Here is a 25472-nt window from a genome sequence, read left to right on the forward strand (position 1 = left end):
TGCAGACAATTTCAGGTACACGTGTGACATCTGCGGGAAGAAGTACAAATACTACAGCTGTTTCCAAGAGCACCGAGACCTGCACGCAGTGGATGGTGAGTCAGGCCCCTCACTCCCTGGAGCCATGCCAAGAAACGCCCTTCCTCAGAGACACCAGCCTCCAGCCCTCCCCGCCTCCCTCCTCCCTCTTACCCAGAAAAAGGCCAGGCAGTAGCCAGAACCACGAGGGGGATGACCAGCCCTGGAGGATTCTGGGGGCGGGAACGTCACCCTCATACTCCACGTGACTTCTATTTAGGTTAACCCAAGTGAACTTGCCATTTTTATAGGTCAAAATTAGTCGAATATTGGAATTTCATATCGAGTCATTTTATAGTTTCATATTGAGCATTTTTATGTTCTGATGAAATTACACTGGTTTTAAAAAACGAATGATGGCCTTTTAGCATCTTAGATTAGACAATTAGAAATTAGAACAATACAGTTAACACATTTTTGAGTCTTAAAAATCCTAGAAGGAGGGTCTTAGACCATGGAAGGGCCTTAGGGGTTCCCCGTCTAGCCCCACACCCTCAGCCCATCTCAAGCTGTGACAACCAGGCCCACCACCTGTTACCACTAGCCCGTCCGTTTTCTCACCTCCTCTTTCTCTCTCCTCCTGATCTCTTCCTCTTTTCTCCTGCCCTGGCCCCTTGAAGCCATGCTGGCAATCAGAAACAGATCCAGGCAAACTGTCTGCCTGCACCATGGGTGGGTGTCCATCCTAGTGAGGACAAGGGATTGAGGCCCAGGCTGTGTCCTGGTTGGGATGTATCCTTGTGTTGTCCTGGTTTTGGGGGGCTTCCACAGTGGCCAGGGCAGCCCACCTGGGCCCCAAGGCAAACCCATGGGGGTAGGGGCTGGGAGCGGCGGCAGAGGCTGCTCTGGGCAGGGACTAACAGGGCTCCTGTTTGCTTCTTTCCTTCTGCGGCTGCTGCCTCCCGCCCGGGCACAGTATTTAGTGTGGAAGGGGCCCCCGAGAACCGGGCAGGTAAGTCCTTGGGGCTGCTCATCACCTCCCCTGTCCCCGGCTGGGCTCCTGAGACCTGGGGGACCAGGTTGCTGAGGGCCATATGTTCTCCCACAGACCCTTTCGACCAAGGTGTCGTGGCCACTGACGAGGTGAAGGAGGAGCCCCCGGAGCCATTCCAGAAAATCGGGCCAAGTATGCGGGATTCCCTCTGGGGACAAGGGCTGGGTGGGGGCTGGCCAAGGGAGGCAGGGCTCAGTCTCACTGCTAGGGCAGGGGTAGCAGTGGGTGGCATCACTTAACAGCAGCAATGGTGCCCACCTGTCAGTTGGGCCAGTCAGTGTTAGGACTGGAGCTTTCGAGGAGCAGCAGGGCAGCACAGGGTCAAGGTCAGAGCAGTGAAGGCAGCCAGGATGGGACTGAGTCCTGGCGCTACTGCTTACAGGCTTGGTGTCCTCACGGTCTGTTAGCCATCCTGAACCTCAGCCTCCCCACCCGTCGAGTGAGGATGACATTTCCCCACAGGTTTGTTGGGGGATTAAATGAGATCCTGGATGTGAACCACTTGTTAGCACAGTGCCTGGTACATAGTAGGTGCTCAGAAAATAACACGTCATAGTCACCTGAAGGGGCCTCTCAGCGAATGAGCTATCCAGGGAAACCACAGGCAGATACTCTGTCTCTGTCCCAGGACACGCCCTGAGGGCAGGAGCCACACACATGTCTGTCCTGTTTTCGATAAACTTGTATTGAGTGTTGTGGGCACACAGCAGGGAGCAGGACACATGTAGTCCTGCCCTTGGGTAGTTCAGATGGGGCTTTGGGGGTGATGACAGCAGATCATTGAACAGTTCCAACACAGCTTGCAGGGAGTTGTGGGAGGCCTGAGGGAATGCTGGAAGCTTTCGGGTGGGGATGAGGGTAGGGGATGAGCCCCGGCATCCCATGTGAAGGCAGGAGAGCCCTGCTGATCCCAGAAATTGATGGCTTCAGGTCTTACAGAGCCTTGAATGCTAGCAGGCAGCATCCTCAGGTGAACGAGCCAGAGAGTTTACTAAGTGGAGAAGGGACTTGATCCGATTTGCATTTTAGGAAGCCTGATTTTGCTGCTGGGAGGAAGATGGATTGGGAGGGGCCGGGTGGCCAGCCTAGGGCAGGTGCTGGGGGACCACAAGTGAGTGAGACTTGTCCTTTCCAGCTGTTCAGGAATTGCCATACCTGCTTTTATCTCTTTGTTTTCTGTACCTCACTTACTACCCAGCAAGAACAGACCTTTATGGTCTCTGCTTCCTTCCAATAAGGATCTAAAGCAGCTTGTAAAAATATACACAAAAACAGAACGAGCAGATGAGGATATCTGAGTGAAGGAAAATCAGAGGAGCTGAAACACTAAGTTGGATACGTTCCTCAGGCAGAACTTGATCCCAGCTCTTGGAAGGGGTTGGGTGTGTCCCCTCCCCCTTCCCCCAAATGCTTTTTCTTCCTCATCCCTTGTCCATGTGGTCATGGGATGATTCTTTGCTTTCTTCTTAACTCTTCTGAAAGCGTTCAGGAAACTGAAGATGAGATCATGTCTATAAAGTGGTTAGCACAGTGCTTGTCACATGCATAGTAAACACTCGATAAACAGGAGCATAAAAATCATCTTAAAGATGAAGAATATGGCCGGGCGCGGTGGTTCACACCTGTAGTCCCAGCACTTTGGAAGGCCAAGATGGGCGGATCACCTGAGGTTGGGAGTTCAAGACCAGCCTGGCCAATATGGCAAAACCCCGTCGCTACTAGAATTAGCCAGGTGTGGTTATGCATGCCTGTAGCCCCAGCTACTTGGGATGCTGAGGCAGGAGAATCACTTGAACCCGGGAGGCAGAGGTTGCATTGAACCGAGATCACACCACTGCACTCCAGCCTAGGTGACAGAGTGAGAGTCCGTCTCAAAAAAAAAAAAAAAAAACCATATGACGAAACCCTCAGCGCTCAAATACAGGAAGTTAGACCCTGCAGGGGAAACACAAAAGTGAATCAGGCATATTTGCAGCATTCAAAGAATTCAGGCTGGGCGCGGTGGCTCTCACCTGTAATCCCAGCACTTTGGAAGGCCAAGGCGGGTGAATCACAAGGTCAGGAGATGGAGACCATCCTGGCCAACATGGTGAAACTCCGTCTCTACTAAAATACAAAATATTAGCCGGGCATGGTGGTGAGCACCTGTAGTTCCAGCTACTCAGGAGGCTGAGGCAGGAGAATCGCTTGAGCCCGGGAGGTAGATCTTGAGCCAAGATCGCACCACTGAACTCCAGCCTGGTGACAGAGCAAGACTCCATCTCAAAAAAGAATTCAAAAGAATTCATAGTCTGGTGGGAGAGACATTCATAGACAGATATAGGACAGGAACAGAGGATCTGTGACCTCCCCGTTCAGTATCTATGCAGGATCTGGCAGTGGTCCCAGTGTACTGCTGCTCTTCCAACCGTATCATTATCCTTAGGAAAATGGGCTTTGAAATCAGACAGGCCTGGGTTTGAATGCTGTCGTCACCAGCTTACTAGCTCCTTACCCCTTGTGAGCGTCCCATAAGTTGGGAACAAGCACATCTCTGAATTTTTCAGTGCTGTTGGAGCACACACACATAGAATGTCTCGCCGAGCACCTGGCTCATATCCAAGGTGTAGTAAGTGAGACATGTTACTAAGAGTCAAGGGCAAGAGTTTTAGAGCCAACCCAAACAGGACTCCCAGCTCGACCCTTAATAGCTGCATGATGTCCTACCAGTTTTCTAATCTGTCTAATCCATAGTTTCTCTACCTCTAAATGGGCTGATGACAATAAAACTCACCTTTCAGGATTGTCTTGGGGCTTAGATGAGATTATAATTGTAAAAGAATTAGCGTAGTCCTTACACATGCGTGCAAAGCATTAAATAAGTGGTACCTGTTAATTACCCAGGAAGATGCAGAACAAGATGAAGCGTGTTCTCTGTATCTGTAACTAAGTCTGACGGACAGCCAGTGCAAGGACCTGGAAGGAATTACCACAAATTATTAGGAGTGTAGAATTGCATTGAGAATATCAGACTGGGTCTGGCTGCCAGCGTACTCCCAGCTGGACTGAATGGAGCTGAGATTGCTGGTGTGGTGTGAGACCATCCCTTGCTGCCACTCAGGAGCTGCCTGTGAGACAAAAATGTTGCTTCTTCAGCTCCTGCTACGTATAAGCAGGCCAATGCCACAGAACGCTAAAAATGATTAGCCAGTAGAGGCACCATGTATTCTGAAGGGACTGATTGCCCGAGTAAAGCTCTGTAGTCAGAGGAAGAAGAAACACCCCGGCAGGAGTGAGTGCTGGGAAGTACACCTTTCACATCAGCATCAGCTGAGCACATTAGAGAATTAGGTACTTAGGTTGGAAGAAGCCCAGGCAATGACAGAGCAGAGAATCCTGCTAGAAAAGGGAGAGCTGGTCCAAGAAGCCTTGTGGGTTAACTTGCTCTTCATCTGCAGATCCAAGAATTACTTCCATGATAATGGGCAGAGGGAGAATCAAGGAAAACTCATTTGTGTGGTCTGTTGAAACAGAGTAAGTCTGGAGTCACGTATGGGTTACTTGATTTTTATGCCTGAATAAGGAAGAGTCACTTGAATAGTTAAAAAAAAAAAAAATGAGAGAACTATGAAATTCCATATAACAAGAAAAAGAGAATTTAAGAAACTCGGAGAAGAGCACACCTCTGAAAATGATCTACCACAAAATCTAGAAGACCATTCTGTTTGACAACCTCCATCTCTTATAAGAAAATGTGACCTGTCTTACAAGTCTACTTAGGCTGCCACAACAAAATATTGTGGACTGGGTGGTCTGAACAATTTATCTCTTACAGTTCTGGAAGCTGGAAAGCCTGAGATCAAGGTGCCAGCATGGCAGGCTTCTGTTGAGGGCTCTCCTCCTGGCTTGCAGGTGGCCACCATATATCTGGACATGATGGTGAAAGAGAGAGCAAGCTTTCTGGCTTGTCTTCTAATAAGGGCACTAATCCCATGATGAGGACCCTACCCTTATGACCTCATCTAACCCTGCTTACCTCCCAAAGGCCCCATCTGTACATGCCATCATATTAGGAGTTAGAGTTTCAACGTATGAATTTGAGGATGAGGGCACAGTTCGGTCCATAGCATGACCCCTGTGAAAAAGGAGCCGGAGTTGTATGGTGAAAAAGCCACAGAATAAGAAGGCAAAGAGAGAGGAGTAAGACGAGGAAGGATTTCAGGAAAGCAGAAAATGTAATAACAGAATTAAAAACTACATTCTATGAAGTAAAGAACCGAGTTTATCTGCAAAATTGGAATTAGTGATGTGAAGGATGAACTTGAACAGATGAAGATAATGAGAGGATGAGAGGAAAATATGATAAACAGGGAGAACAGGGAGCCAGTTTCAGATAATTGATATTATAGTACCAGTGTCCAGAAACAGTGCTCCTAAGATCTAATAGAAGAAAAATTTGCTCAGCTAAAGGAAGACCTGTATATGCAGATTTAATAGGCTTATCATGCGTCAGATAGATTTGGTATAAAGAGACCTGAACCTACGTAGATCTCAGTGACTTTTTAAAACTATAAAGGAAAAAAAAAAACCTATATAAGCATTCAGGCATAAAAAAGCAAGTTACCTATACATGAATTCAAGGTGGACTTGCCTTAGACATCTCTGCAATACTAAATCTTAGAAGATAATGGATCAGATTTGAAGGGAAAAGGTTGTAATCTAAGAATTTTATATCTAGACAAACTGGTTTGTGTGTAAAGAGAAAAGCAAGGGCTTAAAAACATACTTTTTTTTCTATGTACCCATCTTCACAAAATTATTTGAAGATATACTCTGATGAACTAAGTCGTAGAATACATTTAAAGACTCAATTGTGAGAAATTCATAGTATAAGAGGAACTGTGAGTAGTAAAACAAGATAAACTAGAAGTTAGTTTAAAATGTTCCAAATCCGATTATAAAATTGCAGAAGGCACATTATTCTAAAATATTTAAAATGAGGGTTTTTTTTTTTTTAAAGGAAGGAGGAATTGGTGAGGGCTACAGTAAAGTAGGTTAAGCCTTCCTGTTCATAGTGTGACTCCAGACCAGCAAATCAGCATTCCTGGAAGCTTATTAGAAATGTATATTCTTAGGCCCTACTCCAGACCTACAGGATCAAAATTTCTGGGGTGGAACCCAGCAATCTATGTTGTAACAGTCTTTCTAGATGATTCTTTGATGTGCTAAAGTTTGAGAAACACTGGGTTAAACTACCTTTCTCAATGGTGACAGACTGAAAAATGTCATTTGCCACTTGACTATTAACAATTAGAGAAATACATCTTATGTACTAATTATCTAAAACAATAGACAATATTGGAAAATAATGGAATATCGGAGAATAATGGAAAAATAAAGAGTTCATATATAAAACAACTGGGAATTAAGGCAGCAATCAGAAAGGGTGGAGCATGATTGTAAAACCAAATCAATTATAGCAATAAAAGCAAATGGCATAATCTCCTTTATTAGAAGGCAAAGCTTGTCAGGTTGATTTAAAATAATCCAATTGTTAATGGTTTATTAGAGACATTAGAGACAAGGTTAATTCCTTATCTTTACTCTGCACTTGAGCTTCTCTTTCCTACTTCCAGAACTAGATTAAATTCCCTATCATGGGTTTTTATAGCACTGCATATGTCTCCTTGAGAGCACTTACTGTGGATGGAGTTTTAAATTTGAGTGACTCTTTGATTTTTTTTTATCTCCTTTTGTTAGACTGTAAACTCCTTGAAGGCAGGAACTTTGCCTGTTTTGCTTAGCATTTTGTGCCAGCACTTAGCACAGTACCTGTTTAACGAATGACAGTACGAGAAAATGTTGGGACATGTCTTTACGTACATGTAAACAAATAGAAATCAGGATCTGACAAATTAATTATCAAATTATGCCACACAAACTAATAAAATGGAATAATTAAATGTTACAGCATGAGTTCTTAAATTTTCCCATGCATCAGAATTTTCTGGAGGGCTTGTTAAAACACAGATTGCTGGACCCAGCACCTATAACTTTTTTTTTTTCAGTAGGTCTTAGGTGATTCCTAAGAATTTGCATTTCTAACAGGTTCCCAGGTGATACTGATGTTGCTGGTCCAGGGACCGCACTTTGAGAAGCACTGTGTTGGAAAATAGTTTTATGTTACTAAATACAGTTCACAGTGAAGATTTTGATCCCATGAACCTTTAGGTATCAAACAACATTGTTTCCAAATATACAAAATAAATTTAGAAATACAGTGAAGTAGAAAGATTTATCACAATATTTAGTCCTTGACAGAGCAAGTAGACAAATAAGGTTGTATAGAATTTAAATAATATATTTAATACAGTTGATCTAATAACTGTGAATCCTGCAAAGAGCAAATAACTGTTTCCAGTGTTTATGAATCAGTTACAAAAAGTATTTAACTACTAAAAATTCTATAGCAGGAGAGAAAAACCATAAACAGACTAATAGAGCAATTAAGAAAAAATTAATTTTAACACGTATAACAAAATGTTGATATCCTTAATCTACAAAGAGTTTAGTGATTTCATAAATGTCAATATACCTGTAGAAATGCTGGCTGTAAACACAAAAGGAAACTCACAAAAGGAAAACAATAGTTAATTAAACATGAAAAATAATCAATTTCCCTAGAAATCAAAGAAATGGAAAATAAAATCAGCAGTGTAATATAGTTCTTCTTATCAGATAGACACAATTTAAGAAGATGATAATACTTAATGCTGGCTGTAGTGTGCATAAACGGTCATTTTCACACCTTTCTGATTGGGATGATGGTGCTATGGTTATCAAAGGTCTTAAAAATACATACCCTTTCCCTCTCTTGAATATTTCCCCAGGGAATAATGTGCAAAGATTATATGGAATAGCCTTTGTTTTGTGATAATGTGTAAAATTAATGGGTAAATGTGGAAAATTTTCTATAAAAACATGAGTCACAACATTTTTTTTTAAATAGGGAAAAAATTTTGAAACAATCGCAATGTTCCTTGGTATAGAGGACTGGCTCAGCAAATTCCAAAGTCCAGGGGGAACCATGCAGCCAATAAATGCAGTAGAGATCAATATTTATTGATTGGGCAAGATGTCCACAAAGTAATGTCGATTGAATACACCAGATTACAAAGAGGATATTGATCAGGACTGGCTAATTCAGGGCTCACAGGAGCCAGACAGGTGGTATCAGTGAGAGAAGCACACCCCAGATGAGACAGAATGAAGAGTGGGGACCAGGGCACCCTCTCCCGAGAGGGTAGATGCTGCTCTTTGGGGGTTACAGATGATTGAACTTTCTCTTTAGTTTTTATTTTGTATTTGTATTTATCAGTATTTTATAATTTTCCCCCAGTGAACAATATTACATCAGACATTTTTAAGAAGAAAGAAGTTAGGCAGTGCCAAAAGAGAGGTAAAGATAAAAGTCGGGTGGGACTTGAGAGGAAGAAGTGACCCCTGCTGCCAGTGGGTGGGGGGTGCTTGGGGGTAGGGAAGGTTCTGGAGATGAGGGGACCCTGGGTGTGGCCACTGCAGAGGGCAGGGCTTGTAGAGGGGCTGATGAAGAGGTTGGTGTTGGAGGTCAGCACATTTCTTGAGCACCGGGGCTGGGGTGGAGCAATGTGCCAGGTACTGTTCTAAGCACTTGCCATCTAAATTTAATCCTCACAGCAATCCTACAAGGTGGTCCTATTATGACCTCTGTTTTATAGATACGAAAACTGAGGCACAGAGAGGTTAAGAGACTTGCCCGAGGTTACCCAGCTCGAAATGTCTGAGCTGGGACTGGAATAGGGGTCTTCTAACTCCAGAGTCAGAATTGATTCCAGTTGATGGTCCCAGAATGGGGAGGAGTTTTTTGGGGGGTGGGAGCACGCTGATGTTTCTTGGTGGGGGCCAGTTGCCCATTCTTACACCTTCGTTTCCTTCCTGGACAGAAACTGGCAATTACACCTGTGAATTCTGCGGGAAACAGTACAAGTACTACACTCCCTACCAGGAGCATGTGGCCTTACACGCCCCCATCAGTGAGTACCTCCTCCCGGTGGGGATGGGGATTGGGGGGCTGGGGACAGGGTGGGCCAACCGTTGGCCAGGCCTCTGGAATTTGGCTAGGAAATGGTGAAAGCAAGGTGAGCTCAGTTCTGGGTCAGTCTTTAGGTGTTAAGTCTGACCTAGGGCCACCTGTCTACAGTGGCTGGCATAGCTGAGAAGTCCCCCTCTTAAGCCAGAGCAGCGTCTGAGCCCTCCCTCAGTGGACTCAGAGTCCTGTGCCCGCGTGATTGGGGTGAGGAGGGTGGACATCACTTCCCCAAGTCCTGCTGTGGCCCTCTTCTAGGTACCCCCACATCATGAGGTTTATGAATCTTCATTCCCAAAGCCAGTGCTCCGTGATACAGCTTCAGTCTGAACAGATGCAGGAGGGAGCCCAGGCTAGGGGCATGGTTAACTGGACAGGAAAGCTCCCTCTTGGCCTTGATGGTGGGAAGCTAAGGAGGTGGCAGGAACCCTGAGCTGGGAGTCAAGCCCTGGCTGTTAATCCCAGCTGAGTCCCAGGCCTGCTTGTGATGCGGGGCAGGCCCCATCCCGACCCTGGACCACTATCTCCCACTCTGACCAGGAAAGGAAAGAGCTCTAAGGGTCCTTCCCACAGGGACATCCTGGCCTTCTATCCTCCTGGTGCCCATGAGCCTACCTTGCTGATTTCCCACCTCCTTTTCTGGATATTAGAGGGGTCACCATCCTTGGATCCCCGAGTGTATGAGCTAGGGGGCCCATCAGCCTCCCTTCCCCTTCATGTACAGGTGCGGAAACCGAAGTCTGATGGGGGCGGGGCTTGTGCAGTCTCAGGGCAGAAGGGCTGGATGTTTAGCAACGTTTTGGGGAGTGTTACTGGTTTTGTTTCTCACAGCAGAGCTGTGGGGATACCACTCCCCATTCTGTGGATGGGAAGACTTAGGTCCAAACAGAGAAGGAGGGTTTACAGAAGGTCACTGGGGGCTGAAGCCCCTTATAGTCTGGGAAGGCCCGAGTCCTTCGTGAAGCCCTGCTGTTGGCATACCAAGGGTATCGGAGAGGGAGGGAGAAGTATTCAGAGCCTGGAGGGTGGTGCAGGTAGCTTCCCCAGGAATTCCTCCCCTCTGGGCAGAGTGGCAGGGGCTGAGGTGTCTCCCCGTGGGCGAGAACTCCAGTCCCAAAGTCGAGCACTGGGCTGAGATTCTCATCCTTGCTTGCCCCTCACTGCTCTGTGACCTTGTGCCTATTGCTCTCCTTCTGTGGGCTCCAGTTTCCCATCTGTGAAAGCTCTTTAAGGTCTTTTGAGCCCAGGATCTGGATTATAGACATCTCTGACATGAGGTACCTGCTATGGCCCCACTAGAAGAATTCATTCCACCTCCCAACGTGGGCTGTATGGATCTTTCAGTACCCACCGTAGAGCCAGATGTTGTGTGGGGAGAGAGGATGCAGGATTCCACTGGGTAGGCACCGACTGTCCAGTTGACCTACTTGTGGTGCTGATGCCCAGACAGCAGGACTATGGTCGGGCTTGAACACCATGGCCTGCGCCCCTCTGGGGATCCAGCTTTCCATAAGCAGGTACAGGGCAGCCATGTCTGTGTTCTCCAGCGAAGCAGCAACTGCCCTGCTGCCTGGTGCCCAGACTGGATGCTACCCAGAATGCACTTTCAGTGAGGTGTTAGCTACAAGGGCAGACTATAACCTTGGGTTCAGCCTTTGGAGACTATCTTCAGTGCTTCCTGGGGCAAGTTGAGTAAGGCCATGGAGGTAGTAAGATGGGGAACTTGGCTTTGAATTCCAGCAGGCAAGCTCTAGGCCCATACTCAACCATGAAGCTATCCTACATCCCATGTCAGATGGTACAACAGAAAGGGGTGTATCTCTTGCCCCCTAAGAGATGCACCACCCTGACAGCCTGGTGCATCTCTCCTGAAGGGCTGTCTACTTTTCTTTCTCTCTTCCTCATTTTCTTTTGCTTTCTGTTATGAACTCTCTTTCTTTCTGTATCTGCTTGTTGACCGAATCTCTCTGTTACCTACTGAAGTCTGGGAACTCAGGGGTCATCTGTGTTTAAAATATGGCATGAGAGGTTTAGCCTGGATTCAACAGAGAATTACTTATCCAAGGCTGACCAAGAGATAGCTCCTGCAGTGGCCTCTGTCTGGTTCTAGAGATTTGTGTGCCAGTGGACTCCTTGTGGAGGCAGAGGTGGATTTGAGGGCTTCATCAGGTAGGTTTCCAGGGCTAGGACTTGATTCCCTGGGTCTAGTGAGTGTCCCTATAAGGACATAGGCTCACTGTAGAAGAATTTCTTAGAATTAGTGTCGTAGAATCTGTATTCTTTTATGTCTGACTTCTTTTGCTCAGCAGAATGTTTTTAAGATTCATATTTTAACATATCGTATGTATCAGTTGTTCATGCTTTTTTACTTCTGAGCAATGTTCTATTGTATGAAAATACCATTTGTTAGCCATTTACCAGTTAATTTGGGTTGTTTCCAACTTCAGGCTATTACAAATAAAGCTGCTATGAAAATGCTTATATGAGGATTTTGTGGGCGTATGTGTTCATTTCTTTGGATAAATACCCAAGGAGTAGAATTACTGGGTCATGGGGAATAGTATGTTTAACTTTTTAATAAGTGACAAACTATTTTCCAAAATGACCATAGCATCTTTCACTGCTACCAGCTGTGCCTGGGAGTTCCACTTGCTCCATGTTCTTGCCAACATTTTATGGCATTGGTCTGTTTAATTCCAGCTATTCTAGTGAGGGGATGGTGGAATCTCACTGTGGTGTTGATTTGTATTTTCCTGATGACTAATGATGTTGAACATCTTTATATTTGCTTATTGGCCACTTGCATATTTTACTTTGGAAATTGTCTGTTTAAGTCTTCTGCCCATTTTTTTGGTTGGGCTATTTGTCTTTTTATTATTAAGTTGTAGGCGTTCTTTATATATTCCATTAGGCCTGGGTTATTTGTCAGATATATGTATTATGGATTTTTCTCCTAGTCTCTGGCATGCCAGTTGATTTTCATACAGCATCATTTGATGAACAGATGTCTTTCATTTTGATGAAGTCCAGGTTGTCATTTTTTTCTGTAGTTAGTGCTTTCTGGGTTCTACCTCAAGGATATCCTTGCCTACCTCAAAATGGTAAAGATATCCTCTTTTATTATCTTTTAGAAGCCTTATAATTTTAGCTTTTTCATTTATGTCTGTGATATATTTCAAGTTAATTTTTCAAATGATGTGTGGTGTGAGTTGAGATTCATTTTATTCCATACAGATGCCTGGTTATTGCAACACCGTGTGTTGAATGGATTATCTTTTCATATTCCTTTGCACTGGTACTTTTGTGGAAAGTTATTTAAATGTATAAGTGTAAGTATTTTTCTCTTCCGTTGGTCTGTTTATCTTTATGCCTATTCCACATGATCTTACTTACTGAAAGCTTTCTAGTAAGTCTCAAATCAGCTACTCTTAATTTTTCAACGTTGTTATTTTTTAAGACTATTTGGCTATTCTAGGAACTTTATTCTTCCATATTCATGTTAGAGTCTTCTCTAATTTCTGCCAAAAAAATACAACTTGGAGTTTGTTTGGGATTATATTGAATCTATAGATTGATTTGGGGAGAACCATCATTACAATAATATTGAGTCTCCCAATCCATGAACATGGTATATTTCCCCAAGTATTTAGGGCTTGTTTAGTTTCTCTCAGCAACAGTTTGTACTTTTCAGAGAAGTCTTGCACATATTTCATTCCGTATCTCCAAGTGTTTTATGGTTTGTGACACTACTGTGACTTTTAAATTTAATTTTCCAATTGTCTGTTGCTATTGCATATTAAAAAATCAATCTTTATGTATTGAATTTGTATATTGCAAATTTGCTAAATTTACTTATTAGTTCTAATAGATTTTTTGTAGATTTCTTAGGATTTTCTTTTACATATTGATGTCGTCCACAAATAAAGACAGCTTTATTTCTTTCCTTCCAATCTGTACTCTTTTTATTTTTTTTCTTCCTCACTGTTCTGATTAGGTCCCTCCAGTACAATGTTGAATAGAAGAAATCAGTGAATATTTTTGCCATGTTCCCAATCACAGAGTTCAGTTTTTCATTGTTAAGCATTGTGTTAAAGTAGGTTTTTATAGATGTCCTTTATCAGTTGATCTAGTTACCTCTGGTTTATAGTTTATTAAAAGTTTTTCTTATAAATTGATGTTGCATGTTTTTTCCCTCCATCTTTTGAGGTGATTCTATGGATTCTTATATTCTCTTTTGTTAGTACTGGTGAATTACTAGACTTAAAAAAATTCGCCATTCCTATACTTTATTAAAACACATTAAGCATATCAGAAAGTCAAACTGTAAAATGAACTGAAGAAAGTTATAACCTGGGGATGATTATTCTTTGCCAGATAAAATGACTTCCTTCTTTGAAGCTTCTGGGTTTTTTTTAATGGGATATATTTAAGGTGTATAACTTGATTATTTCATATGTATACATTGTGGAATAACCCCACAATCAAGTTCTTGCATAGGCATCTAAATTACTTAAAGATCCAAGGTTAGTTTATACAGTAATGTGTTTTCAGAAACATGTTTTCCTCTCACTTCTAGCTAAAATTCCTCAGGTTTTTACTTGCTTTTGGTATCATTCCCAAAACTGTCTCCTCAAGGGCAGGGAACTACAGTCCTAGGATTAGCAGAATGCCCCATATTTAATCAGTGGTGTGTTAACGAAGGTCATAATTAAGAAAATGAATATTTCTGGTGAAGTTTTTAAAAAAATGTTGATTGAAGTACATTGTCGTACAATAAAGTGCCTGTTATTTAAAGTGTACAGTTTGAGAAGTTTTGACCTATGCATGCACCCATGAAATGGTCACCACAATCTAATTAACATACCCATCACCCCCAACCGTTTTCTCATGCCCTTTTGTAATTTGCTTACCACTTCCCCATCCCGAGGCAAACACTGATCTGCTTCCTATTACTGTAAATTAGTTTGCATTTCCTAGAATTTTACATATATGGAATCTTGCAGTATCTAAGTATGTATTTTTGAGGGGAGAGGTCTGGCTTCTTTCACTCTGCATAATTATTTTGAGATTCCTCTATGCTTACATGTATCGGTAGTTCATTCTCTTTTAATTGATGATGAGTAGTATTCCATTTCCAGATACACATGCTACAATCAGTTTGTTCACTTATGGGTGGATATTTAGAGTATTTATGTTTAGAGTTCTGGAGCTAATATAAATAAGGCAGTTATGAACATTTGTGTAAAAGCCTTTGTAAGGACAAATGATTTATTTCTCTTGGGTAAATTACCTAAGAATGGATTGGCTGGATCATATGATAGATGGTTGTTTAACTTTTAACAACAGCCAAATTGTTTTCCAAAGTAGTTGTGCCATTTTACTTTTCAACCAGCAGTACAATTTTCTTTTCTTGTAATGTTCTTGCCTCGTTGAGTATCAGAGTAATGCTGGCCTCATAGAATTGGGAAGAGTACTCCCTCCTCTTCAATTTTCTGAAGAGTTTATATAGAATTGGTATTATTTTACATACGTATTCTATACAATTCAACAGTTAAGCCATCAAGCCTGAAATTTTCTTTGTAGGAAGGATTATTTAGAAACATATTCCATTTCCAAATATTTGGGAATTATCCAGATTTTTTGTTGTTATTGACTTCTAACTTAATTCCATTGTGGTCAGAGAACATATTCTGCATTTTCCAATCTTCAAAATTTATTGAGATAAGTTTTATGACTTACCTTATGGTCTCTTCTGCTGTGTGTTTCATGTCCACGTGACCAAAAAAAAAAAAAAAAAAAAGATGTATCTCGTAGTGTCAGTTAGGCTAAGTTGGTTGATAATGTTGTTCACATCTCTATACTCTTTCCCAATTTTTTTTAAATTAGTTTGTCTTACCAAGTTCTGACAGAGGAGCATCAAAATTCTCAACTCCAATGGTGGATTTGTCTGTTTCCCCTTTTAGGTTTGTCAGTCTTCAATTTATGTAATTTGAACCTTTGTTATTAGGTACACACAGTTAGCATCATTATGCCTTGATGAATTGACCCTTTATAAAGTAGTGCAATGCCGTTCTATATCTCTGGTAATGCCTGTTGTCCTGAAATTTCCTTTGTCGGTTGCTGTAAGCCATGACAGCTTTCTTAGGGTTAGTATTTGTGTATCTCTAGTATTAGTATATCTCTTTTCATCATTTTCTTTTAATCTACCTTTATCTTTGTATTTGAAGTATGTGTATATAGTTGGTTCTTATGCCTTTCTTTATCTAGCCTGGTAATCCCTGCCTTTTAATTGAAATGTTTAATTCATTTACATTTAATATACTATATTAATATGGTTAGATTTAAGTTTACTATCTTGTATTTTTTCTATTTGTCCCATTTGTTCTTGTTCATTTTTTTCTTATTTTCGTGCCTTCTTTAGTATTAATCAAGTATTTTTTTTTAAATGCCTCTTAGCTTTCTAGCCATAACTCTTTTTCTTTGGTGGTTTCTCTATGATTTATAATATACATGTTTAATATGTTACAGAGCACCATGAATTTATGTCATAACACATTACATATGATATAAAAGCCTTACAATGGTATACTTCCCATTTACTGCCCTCTTGTTTTTTGTGCTATGTTTATCATACATTTATGCCTACATGTGTTATAAACTTAACAATTACTCTTTTAGCTTTAATAGTAATTTGTTAAAGTAACTGAGAAATTAGAAAATGCCTTTTATATTTACTTACATATTTTCCATTTCCTTTGCTTTTCTTTCCTTTGTGTACATCTGAATTCCATCTATTATCATTTTCTTTAATTCTTGAAGAACTTCCTTTAACATTTCTTATATTGTAGGTCTATTGGTGAAAGATTCTCTCAACTGAAGATGTTTTTATTTCACATCTTTTTTTGAAGTTTTTTCTGGATATAGAATTCTAGACTGATAATTTTTTTTTATGTTTAAAAATATCATTCCTTTGTCTTCTAGCTTAAGTTGTTTCTGATGAAAAGTCAGAGATCATTCTGATTGTTATTCATCTATATTTAGTGTATCTTTTTTCTCTGGATGCTTTTAAGTATTTCTGGGGTTACTAATTTTTAGCAGTTTCATTATTTGTGTTTATCCTGTTTGAGATTCATTGAGCTTCTTCTATCATGAATGTACATTTTTCACCAAATTTGGAACATTCTCAGCCAGTATTTCTTCAAATATTTTTCTCTCCTAATCTCTCTTTTCTCTCTTGTTGAGACTTTAATTACATAGATGTTTGATAATCAATAATGTTTACAGATCAGCTGAAGCTCTGTTCATTTTTTCAGCCTTGTTTTCCCTCTGTGCTTCAGTTTGAATAGATTCTATTGCCCCATCTTCAAGTTCACTGATCTTCTCTTCTGTGGTGTCTAACCTGCTTTATTAGAAAAATCTATTAAGTGAACTTTTTATTTCAGCTATCATATTTTTCATCTAAGTTTCATTTGGCTTCTTTTTATAATTTTTATTTCTCTTCATTATTTTTCATCTTCCCTGTCATTTCTGTATGTTTCTGTTAACTGGTTTTTCTCTTGATTACCGGTCACATTTTCCTATGTTGCCTGGAAAATAATTGTTTCTTCCATGCTGCATCCTGGAAATGCTGTGTTGTTGACTTGATTTTGTCTTCCTTTGAAAAAAGTTTTGTTCTGGCAGGTGGTTAATTACAAATCAACTCAATACTTCAAAAGCTGGTTTTTAAGCTGTGTTAGGGCAGGTCTAGAATAGTTCTTATTCTGGGGTGAGAGCAGCTCTTCTAAGACGTGGCCTTTCTGGCTGTTTCTTAGCTGAATGCCTGAAGTATTGAGCAAGGTCTCTCCTCTCTGGCAGGGGGGAACTCCAAAATATCTCCTACTCTTGTGTGACTTTTGAATCTTCATTTACTTAATCAGCCCCCCACCCCCACCCCTATTAGCTATTTTTTGCTAGGCTTTGCAGAGACTCACTCTGCACAAATACAGTTTGGTACTCAGCCAGATTTCAAGGGGGCCCATCTGCACGTTTCTGGAGTTCTTTTTTGTTGCACAATTCTCTCTTCTTTGTTAATTTGCCGTGCAAATTCTAGCCACCTCAAAAGCCCTGAACTCAGATCACTGTCTCCTTCGTTCACTGAGATGTTTGGGCTCCACCTTTCTCTGCCCTGGTCCAGAGGAGCTCCCCAGGCAGAGAGCTAGTGTGACCATGGGGCTCACATCATGTTTTCTGTCCTGAATCACAGTTCTGCACCACCTTTGTCCAACCTTATAGTTGAATATGGCAGGAGGCTAGGCTTGTTCCAGTTACTCCATCATGGCCAGAAGTGTGAGTTCTCCAGTTCTCTTTCTAAGATGAAGATCCACAAGGAGGGGTTCCCTGGTTGACTCCTCTTGAGTCTCATCTCCCATTCATCTCCACCTCCAGCCTTTGAGCACATGATTCCATTCGCCTCCAATGCAGTTTCATCCTCCTGTACCTCGTGGAAGTTTCAGGGAAACCCCCTGGTCTCTCCATCCCTTGATTGTGTGGTTGCTTTTCTTGAATCCTTGCATTCTCTAAATTATTTTGCTCCTTGCATTCTCTAAATTTTCTTGGCCCAGTTAAATGTTCAGCTTTCTGGAAAGGAGACCACAGTGCTCTGTTATTTTTTAGATACCTCTTGTGTGTAGATATCGCATGTGTGTTTCCTACAGGGGAAGTCAGCCAGTCTGTCTGAGACTCTTTCATTCTTTCTCAGGAAGAGCTCAGGTAGGAATTCCAGCATGACAGTGTTCCCTGTGAGGTCAACAGAGGGAGCACACTGTTAAGTAGAATGAGTCGGGAGCCTGGGACATTGATCCTGGCCCAGCCCAACCCACCCTGTGACCCAGAATTGACAGCCATACCTCTCTGAGCCTTAGTAGCCCCATCTGCCTCATACCCTTGGGACCACTGGGAGGATAACATGTCAGATAGCTTCATGGCCCCATTATGTGCCCTCATTGGGATCCCATCTTCGATGTGCTCTTGTTTGGCAGTTCTGACTTTAAGTTTTCTGGCCGCTCATGCATTGATACACGGATTCCACAATGTCTCTTGAGCACTGTGTATCAGGGAACATGCCAGACACCCTGTGCATGGCGGGCAAGGCTGGTAGATTTCCTGCTCTCTTGGAGCATACACGCTAATGGGGAGAGAGCCATTGATCACAGGTCATACTGTGTGTCATTATTGATGGTGATCGGTCCTTGGAAGGGAAGACAGGAGGGGACTGACAAATAAATGGTCCCAGGTGGGGAGGTTTCGGGAGGCAGACTCCCTAAGGAACAGATCTTTAAGTATAGTATGTAGGACCAACAGTCAAAAGTTGGAGGGAAGAATGTTCGAGGCAAAGGGAATAGCATGCACAAAGGCTATGAGCTTGAAAGAGAAAGGATATTGTAGGATATGAGAAGGCAAGGAGCTCAGTGACCTGCGAGGAAGCTGGAGAGGGGAGCGGGTCTCAAGCAGGGTGATCGGAGCACACAGGTGATACCCTCAGGCCTATGATACTATGTGCTTTATGCATATTCCTGAGCTCCCTGCCACAGGGAAAAAAGGGGGCTCTCTCCCTCAGAACGCCAGGATCTTTACAGCAGGAATTGTAGACTCTGTAGCAGGCCGATCCAGAGGGGCTCCTAGAATCATTCTGCAGGGATGGAGCCTGAGGTCTCAAAGGGAAAGCAGCTTGATTAGGCTGTTGCTCAGAAACTCTGTTCCTGTGTGGGTCACTGCCATGGAGAGCGGAGGAGTGCACGGCCTTGTGCCAAAGACATCCTTGCACAGCCGGCAGACTCGAGCCCTGTCTCATCTCAGCAGTAACTTTGTGTGTTGCCATCCACAAACTTACTATGTCTATGGCCAGAATAAGCCTTTGGGCCTTGGAGTTTTTTTAATCTCTGAAAAATACCAGTAATAGCTGCTTACATTTGAAGAGCAGTTTATCATTCAGGATGCTTCTGAGACTTTCTTGGATTCCCACAAAGTCCCTGTGAGGCTGGTTATGCAGAGAGGGTCATCCCAGTGTTGGTGGAGTCAAGGGGGGAAAACAAAGGCCGAGACAGGGGAGGTGTCGTCTCCAAGACTGCGGAGGCCGAGGGTTACAGAGCTAGGCTTCAGAGGTGGATTTGCCTCACTCCAGACTCAAGGCTGGTTCCATTACAGTGAATCAGCAGCTGTGGTCCCCAAACTCCACCTTGCACCGGAAGCCAGCAGAGATATTAGAAATGGACTCCTGGTGCCTATTGCAACATTGAATGTGTCGGTTCATTCTGTGGCAAAAAAAAAAAAAAAAAAATTGGAAACTATGAGACAAGCAGTCCCCTGGTGGGACTCAAGGGCCTCTGAGGGCCTCGGCTCAGAAAGAGGGATGGAGAGTGGGAGAGAAGGTGTACAAGTGTCCTTTGCCACCCAGACCGACCTGTCAGTTCCTGATTCAGAAAGAGAGAGTCCTGAGAGTGGCAGCTCAGGTCACAAGGGACAAAAGTGTTTTCTGCGGACTGAGGCCTTGGGATTTGTTTCTGGGCTGGAGTGGGCAGATGAGGGCTTGTTTAAGTGAGGCATGACTAAAGAGCTCCCCTGCTCCCGGCATCTGGCCACCACTGTAGGCGAGGAGTGGGTGACCCTCCACGGGAGAGAACAGACAGCCCCAGTCCTCACAGCTCACCCCACGCACCAGCATGGTAAATGAAGGACCATGGAGTGGCTTTTTCTTTTTGCCACTCAGTTCCTCTGTGACCTTGGGCAAGGCCCTGCATCCTGCTTCTTTGGGCCTGAGCTTCGCCATCTGTGCCAGGAATGAGCAGAGGTGGTGGGCCAGGGGGTCCTTTCATTTGAGCTCTGCAAACAGTGCTCAGGACGGACGCTGTCCCAGGAGCAGGGAGATAATGGGGCCTGCCTCCACCTGCCTGCGCCAGGGTGGGCAACAGCCAGGTCCTTCTCTAGGCAGGTCAGGGCTGTGGCCAGGCACTGAGTCAAGACAGTACCCTCGGGTGTTACTAATTCCTGGGGGTTCTATGAGCCTCTGGTCAGTACCAAAGGGCCCCCCCTTCCTCTTGCTGCCTAGCGCCCTTCCTGCCCCTCAGGGAGAGTTGTGGATTTTGCATGATCTCTGAAGGAGAAGACCACTGCCCCCTCCTCTTTCATTTTTATGGTGGAAGTGTGGCCAGGTTCAGGGGTTGGCCACCACTGCTAAGGGTTCAGGGGAGGGTGAATGAGGCCGACTGATGCTCTCCCAAGACCACCAGAGGTGGAAACCGCTTGAGAGTCAGCCCCTGGTTCTCAGTGACTCCAGCTTCTACAGAATTTTCAGGTGAGGGAGACAGGGGGCCTGGGTAATGGTGATGCAGGGTTCCCCAGATAGCATCGGGGAACTGCTACACTTATTTCAATTAAAGCGTCAGGCGTTGGGTCGAGCAGCATCCCCTGAGAGCAACAGTTCCCACTCAGTGCCTACAAGGTGCCACAGAGCCCCTTGCCCTAAAACCTTGGAGGCACCATCAGGCCCCTCTGCCTTGCCCCAGCCCCAGCACATCCCTGCCTGTCTGCTTCCTATTGTAACTTCCAAGCCAGCCTTCCTTTAATGGAAAGGGAGCTTAGAAACCAACATTCCAGAAGATACACTTGGACCTGGGTTAACTAATTCAGATGCCCTAAGAACTGGTCAGTCCAGAGACTGGGCTGGTCAAGGGTTATGGGTGACCTACACAGTGGGCTGGTTGGTGGCCACCAGATAACTAAGCATGAGCTAACAGAAGGTTCCAGACTCCTGGACTTTCTCTGGCTCTGAGTTAAGTGAGAATCCTTGTTCTCTGTGGCACAAGAAGAGGTTGGGCAGAGAGAGTCCCAACCCTGGACTGTGGGGCTGGTGGCCTGAGAGGCCACTCACTCTGCCAGCTGGGAGGGCCCTCGGGGACTGAGAGCGTGACCCTCTCAGGTACTGCCCCCGGGTGGGAGCCACCAGATGATCCAGACACGGGCTCAGAGTGTTCACATCCAGAGGTCTCCCCATCTCCACGCTTCGTGGCAGCGAAGACCCAGACGAACCAGTCGGGGAAAAAAGCTCCGGCCTCCGTGGTCCGATGCGCCACCCTCTTACACCGCACCCCTCCAGCCACCCAAACCCAGACGTTCCGCACTCCAAATTCGGGATCTCCGGCAAGCAAGGCAACCGCAGGTACCAACGGCCTATGTGACCCCCACACTTTCTCCACCCCTGCCCTTCTCACCACCTGCCACAGCTGTGCCTGGGGTTGTTGTTCCCTTGCAAGGGTGAGAGTGGCAGTCCCATAATGATCTGGGACAAATCTGAGTCCCGCTCTGCCTCTGGCTGGCTCTGTGACCATGGCAAGCCACCTGACATTTCTGAGCCGAGTCTTCTCACCTTAAATCAGAGGGTTGTACAAGGAGGTTTGCAAACTTTTGTTTTTAAGTAGTAGAATTTTTTTTCCCAAATCATGGCCTAAGGGGCCTGTTTTATTTGACATTCTTCACAAGGTTTAAAAATGTTTTGAGTTAGTTGCCAGCTTTTGAACATCAAATTTTATGTAAAACTTTTGATTTCTACCTGACATTGAAAAGTCAGATCTGGCAGTCCTGGACTCACTTTTCTACAGGGCAACAATTGGCTGCCTCCTTGAATAGAGTGTATGCTCTCCACTTCGCCACATCCCCACCACTCTCTACTGCCTCCCCAACAATGTGGCCATGTGGCAGGTGTTATTTCTCATTGTGATCACAGTGTTGTCTGTCTTACATCCAACCCAGTTCATCTGTTTCTGTTGCCTGCCTGGACCCTGTTGGCATGAGTGTGCATTTCCCACCTTTCAGAAAACTTAATTAAAAAAAAATTTGTTTCAACAAGGATCTGCTCTCAACAAAGCAGGATAAGCCGGGTGGTCAACCTAGATCTCCGGTCTCTTGCGCTCCCCTTCTGTGGCACTACCCATGAAACTCCTCCATGAGATATAAGCCCAGCACGAAATCAGTGGATGCCAACCATTTCCTCAGTTCACACTGCAAAGGACTCTGGCTCCAGAGGGGTAAACAGACAGTAAAAAGTTCCGAGAAGTTATTTCCTCCAGGAAAACTGGCCAGACACACTGTGTGCTGAGGAGCAGCAGTCAGGAATTCTTAGATTCCCGCTTGGATGGAACCAGCCCTGGGCCACCTGCCGGGACTTGGGGGTTGTAAGGCAGAGTGATGATGTGGTACTTCTGGGACCGTGGGCCCTTCAGTTGTCCTCAGGAGACCAAAGTCATTTCTTAAATAAATAGATGATCAAGGTGAGAACTCAGGTAAAGGAACCACTTGGTTCATTTGGTGACTGACAACCCAGCCGAGTGATTAAGCCGTGCTTTCCTTAACTCCTTAGTTCAGGAGGCTAATTTTGGGCGAGGGTGTGATTCTTTGAAGATATGTTTGTTGTGCTTAGATCTCCCAAAAAGAGGGTAGTCAATCAGCCTTGAAGGTCATGGTTTTTCAGGTACTGTGTTGAGAAACGCCAGTAGCCATTGTGTTTTTCAACAGTAGCATAAATTAGTTAGAAGCAGATTGGTCATCACGGTCTTATTGGTGATAGATATTGGCTCCACTAAATGATGGAATCATGGCTTTTAAATCTTGCTTTCTCTCTTGCACTTTGTGGCTGGGTTTTATGCCCGCGGTTTCTGCAGAGGGTGGCCCACAGGGTGTGGTACGTGGTCGGTCTCCAGCTTCAGTGTCTCTGAGTAGGCATTCAGCAAGCTGCGGGACAGGCCTCAGGCTGCCTTCATGTGCCTTGGAAGCCTTGTGGGTGGGGGTCACCTCTGGATTCACCAGCTGGGCAGGTCCGAGGGCATCCGGTTGGGAGCAGGAGCCTGCATGGGAGGTAAGATAGTGTGTGGTTGAGGAAGAAACTGTCAGTCACCTCCTCGTCCTGGAATAAGTGGCCCTTCGTGTGTGTATGGGCATGTCCCTGTATGGGATTTCACCTCTGGTACTGCACGTTGATTTTTCAGCCAGAGGTACTTGTGGCGAGGAAAGCTATTCAAAATGTGCATTATCAGCTGAGCAGTGTAAGAGTTTGCAACCTCAATTGTGGTAAGTTCTACCAGCATGCTGGTCAGAAGTCCTCCATAGATGAGTACCAGTCACCCGACGTACACAAGGATGAAGATGGGGTAGGCAGTCACTTCTCTACCCTAGGCCTTTTTCAAAAGGAAGCACCTGGCCCCAGAGTGAAGTCTGATTCTGCCATCTGGGAGGGTTAGGAGCACATCCAACCCTAGGAACTTGACAATCTCACTCTTTCCTCTGTTTTTTCACCTGTGAAATGGGAAAGACAGTGCAGCCCTCACAGGGCTCTTGGGAGAATTAGAGGGACCGTGGATGTAAAGTATGTGGTCCAGTGCCTGGTACATAGGAAGTACTCAGCGAACGAGAGCCCCCCACCCTGCTTTCCCTAGACTGAACAGAGGGGCCTTCTGTGCCAATTTGTAGATGCTCCCTGGGACTGTCAGCCCAGGCATTTCACAGACACATTTTGAAGGGAGGGTCGTCCTTGTAATGTTAGCTGCAGCCTCTGCAGGAAGGAGCCTGTGTCGGGAGACATTGTTACAGTGGGATGACGGGGGTCAGGGGGAGGTGGGAATTGGGCAGGGCCTGCAGGCGCTGCCTCTGGCTTCCTTTCCCATCATCCCCGTGACCATCCGCAACCCTGGCACCCACAAACTAAGTACTTGCTCTTCCAGAGCAGGGTGGACCAGGTGAGAGTGCTGTTTCCCAAAGTGCATTCTCAAGATCACCAATTTTGTGAGATATTTCAGAATCTAATGTTTTAAAAATGGGGTTCTGTGGGAACCCCTCTGATGTTTGGGGAAGGCTGGGTTAAGTAAACCTAAATGGGTCTCTTTCCGGGCAGACTTCTCGGAGCCTTTGATATCTTTGGGCAAGTTGTTTCTCCTTAAGAAATGGACTGGGTCAGCTGCACATCCCAAATTGACTTCTTCCCTGAGGTCTTTATCTCTTGGATCATCTGGCATCCCCCTCATGCCAAGAGCGCCTTGGAAAAGCTGGGCTGTCTTCCAACTCGGATCATCTGTTTCAATACCTTCTGTAGGTGGGGGTGGGGGATAAACTCATGGTTTTCCACCTGGTTGGACCCTATCTCTGCATTGCAGGGTTTCCAGAGAGTGTGCTGGGAGAGGGCAGGCCACTCAGGTAGATGGCAGCCTGTAAGCAGAGACACCCCAGTAGTCACTCAGAGGGAACCCATCCCTTCCTCTGGGTGAACACTGACCAGACTTTGCCTGGGTTTGGCCTCTGGGGTTGTGGGGCTGCCCCGGCTCTCCCTGTCATGCCGTCTGTTCCAGGATGCCCTCCCTGTCACGAGGGACCACCTAGCTGATGGAGCTGGAATCACCAGAAAACATGCTGTCATCATCTCTGCCCTTTGGTGGGGCCCGTGGCAGCAGAATCTGACAGGGAGTGGTGGGCGGTAGATCTAATGACTTGGTGTCAGAAATGTGGCTCTATGGGAGCCAAAGATGGGAGACTCAGGCCCATTTGCCATCTGCTCTCCAGCTGGATTTCATCTGTGTGTTTTGGGGCATGTCACCCCTCCCCCAACCCTGTGCCTTGGCCTCCCTGGGCACTGCCGGGAGGGTCTCTTGCGGCCCTGCCAAGGGACTAGGCCACTCAGAGGAGCCTGGGGAAGTCTGACTTGGGGTCTCGGAGCCCTTATGAGAGCTGGTTGGCCCAGCAGAGTCCTTGGCCTTCACCCACCCTACCCCTCCCTTGAGACCTAGTGCTGACCAATCACCATTGTGTTCTTTCTCTCTCCTGTCCCCCACCCAGCAGAAAGCGCTTTCAGTCGGAGAGTAGAAGGCAAAGCACAAAACCACTTTGAAGAGACGAACAGCAGTTCACAGAACTCCAGCGGTGAGCGTGCCCCTTGACGGCCATCCTGTGCGGCAGCACCCTGTGGGCTGGGGTCTTTGTGGTGCATGATGGATCTTGTTGGGAGGAGGCCGGTAGTAGGGAATTAGAGGGAGACTGCAGAGGCAGGAGGGGCCCTTTCTTCCAGGGACATTCCTCTGAGCCTTGGGCATCAATGGGCAGTGCCTCCTCTCTGTCTCCCCCATGGAGAGAGCAGCACCCCTCCCCATAGCCTGCAGCATCAACTCAGCTGACCCCAGATGGTTGGGCCTGAGAGAGCCACTGCTATATGTTTAGGGTAGACATCTCAGCCAGTTTGTTTACAGGAGAAGCAAAGAAAGTACAGTAGAAAGAGCTCTAAGA

The 25472-nt window shown here is 45.0% G+C and overlaps 1 protein-coding gene across 27 annotated transcripts in view; it reads left to right on the top strand.

Annotated features, from left to right (window-relative positions):
- Positions 1–25472, top strand: part of ZNF618 (zinc finger protein 618) — a 176757-nt gene that overhangs the window by 131119 nt on the left and 20166 nt on the right. For 6 of the 27 annotated variants that reach the window (XM_031654427.1, XM_031654431.1, XM_031654428.1 and 3 more), the window contains 6 exons: positions 6–95; positions 995–1030; positions 1127–1204; positions 9034–9123; positions 21130–21369; positions 25029–25112. In XM_031654427.1, the coding sequence (XP_031510287.1) occupies positions 6–95; positions 995–1030; positions 1127–1204; positions 9034–9123; positions 21130–21369; positions 25029–25112 (618 nt within the window). Of the gene's footprint in view, positions 1–5; positions 96–994; positions 1031–1126; positions 1205–8450; positions 8511–9033; positions 9124–21129; positions 21370–25028; positions 25113–25472 lie in introns of all 27 variants that reach the window. The other 21 variants (XM_031654418.1, XM_031654425.1, XM_031654416.1 and 18 more) reach the window with 9 other exon arrangements.

Source organism: Papio anubis, chromosome 13, assembly GCF_008728515.1.
Source record: "Papio anubis isolate 15944 chromosome 13, Panubis1.0, whole genome shotgun sequence".
NCBI classification, from domain to species: Eukaryota; Metazoa; Chordata; class Mammalia; order Primates; family Cercopithecidae; genus Papio; species Papio anubis.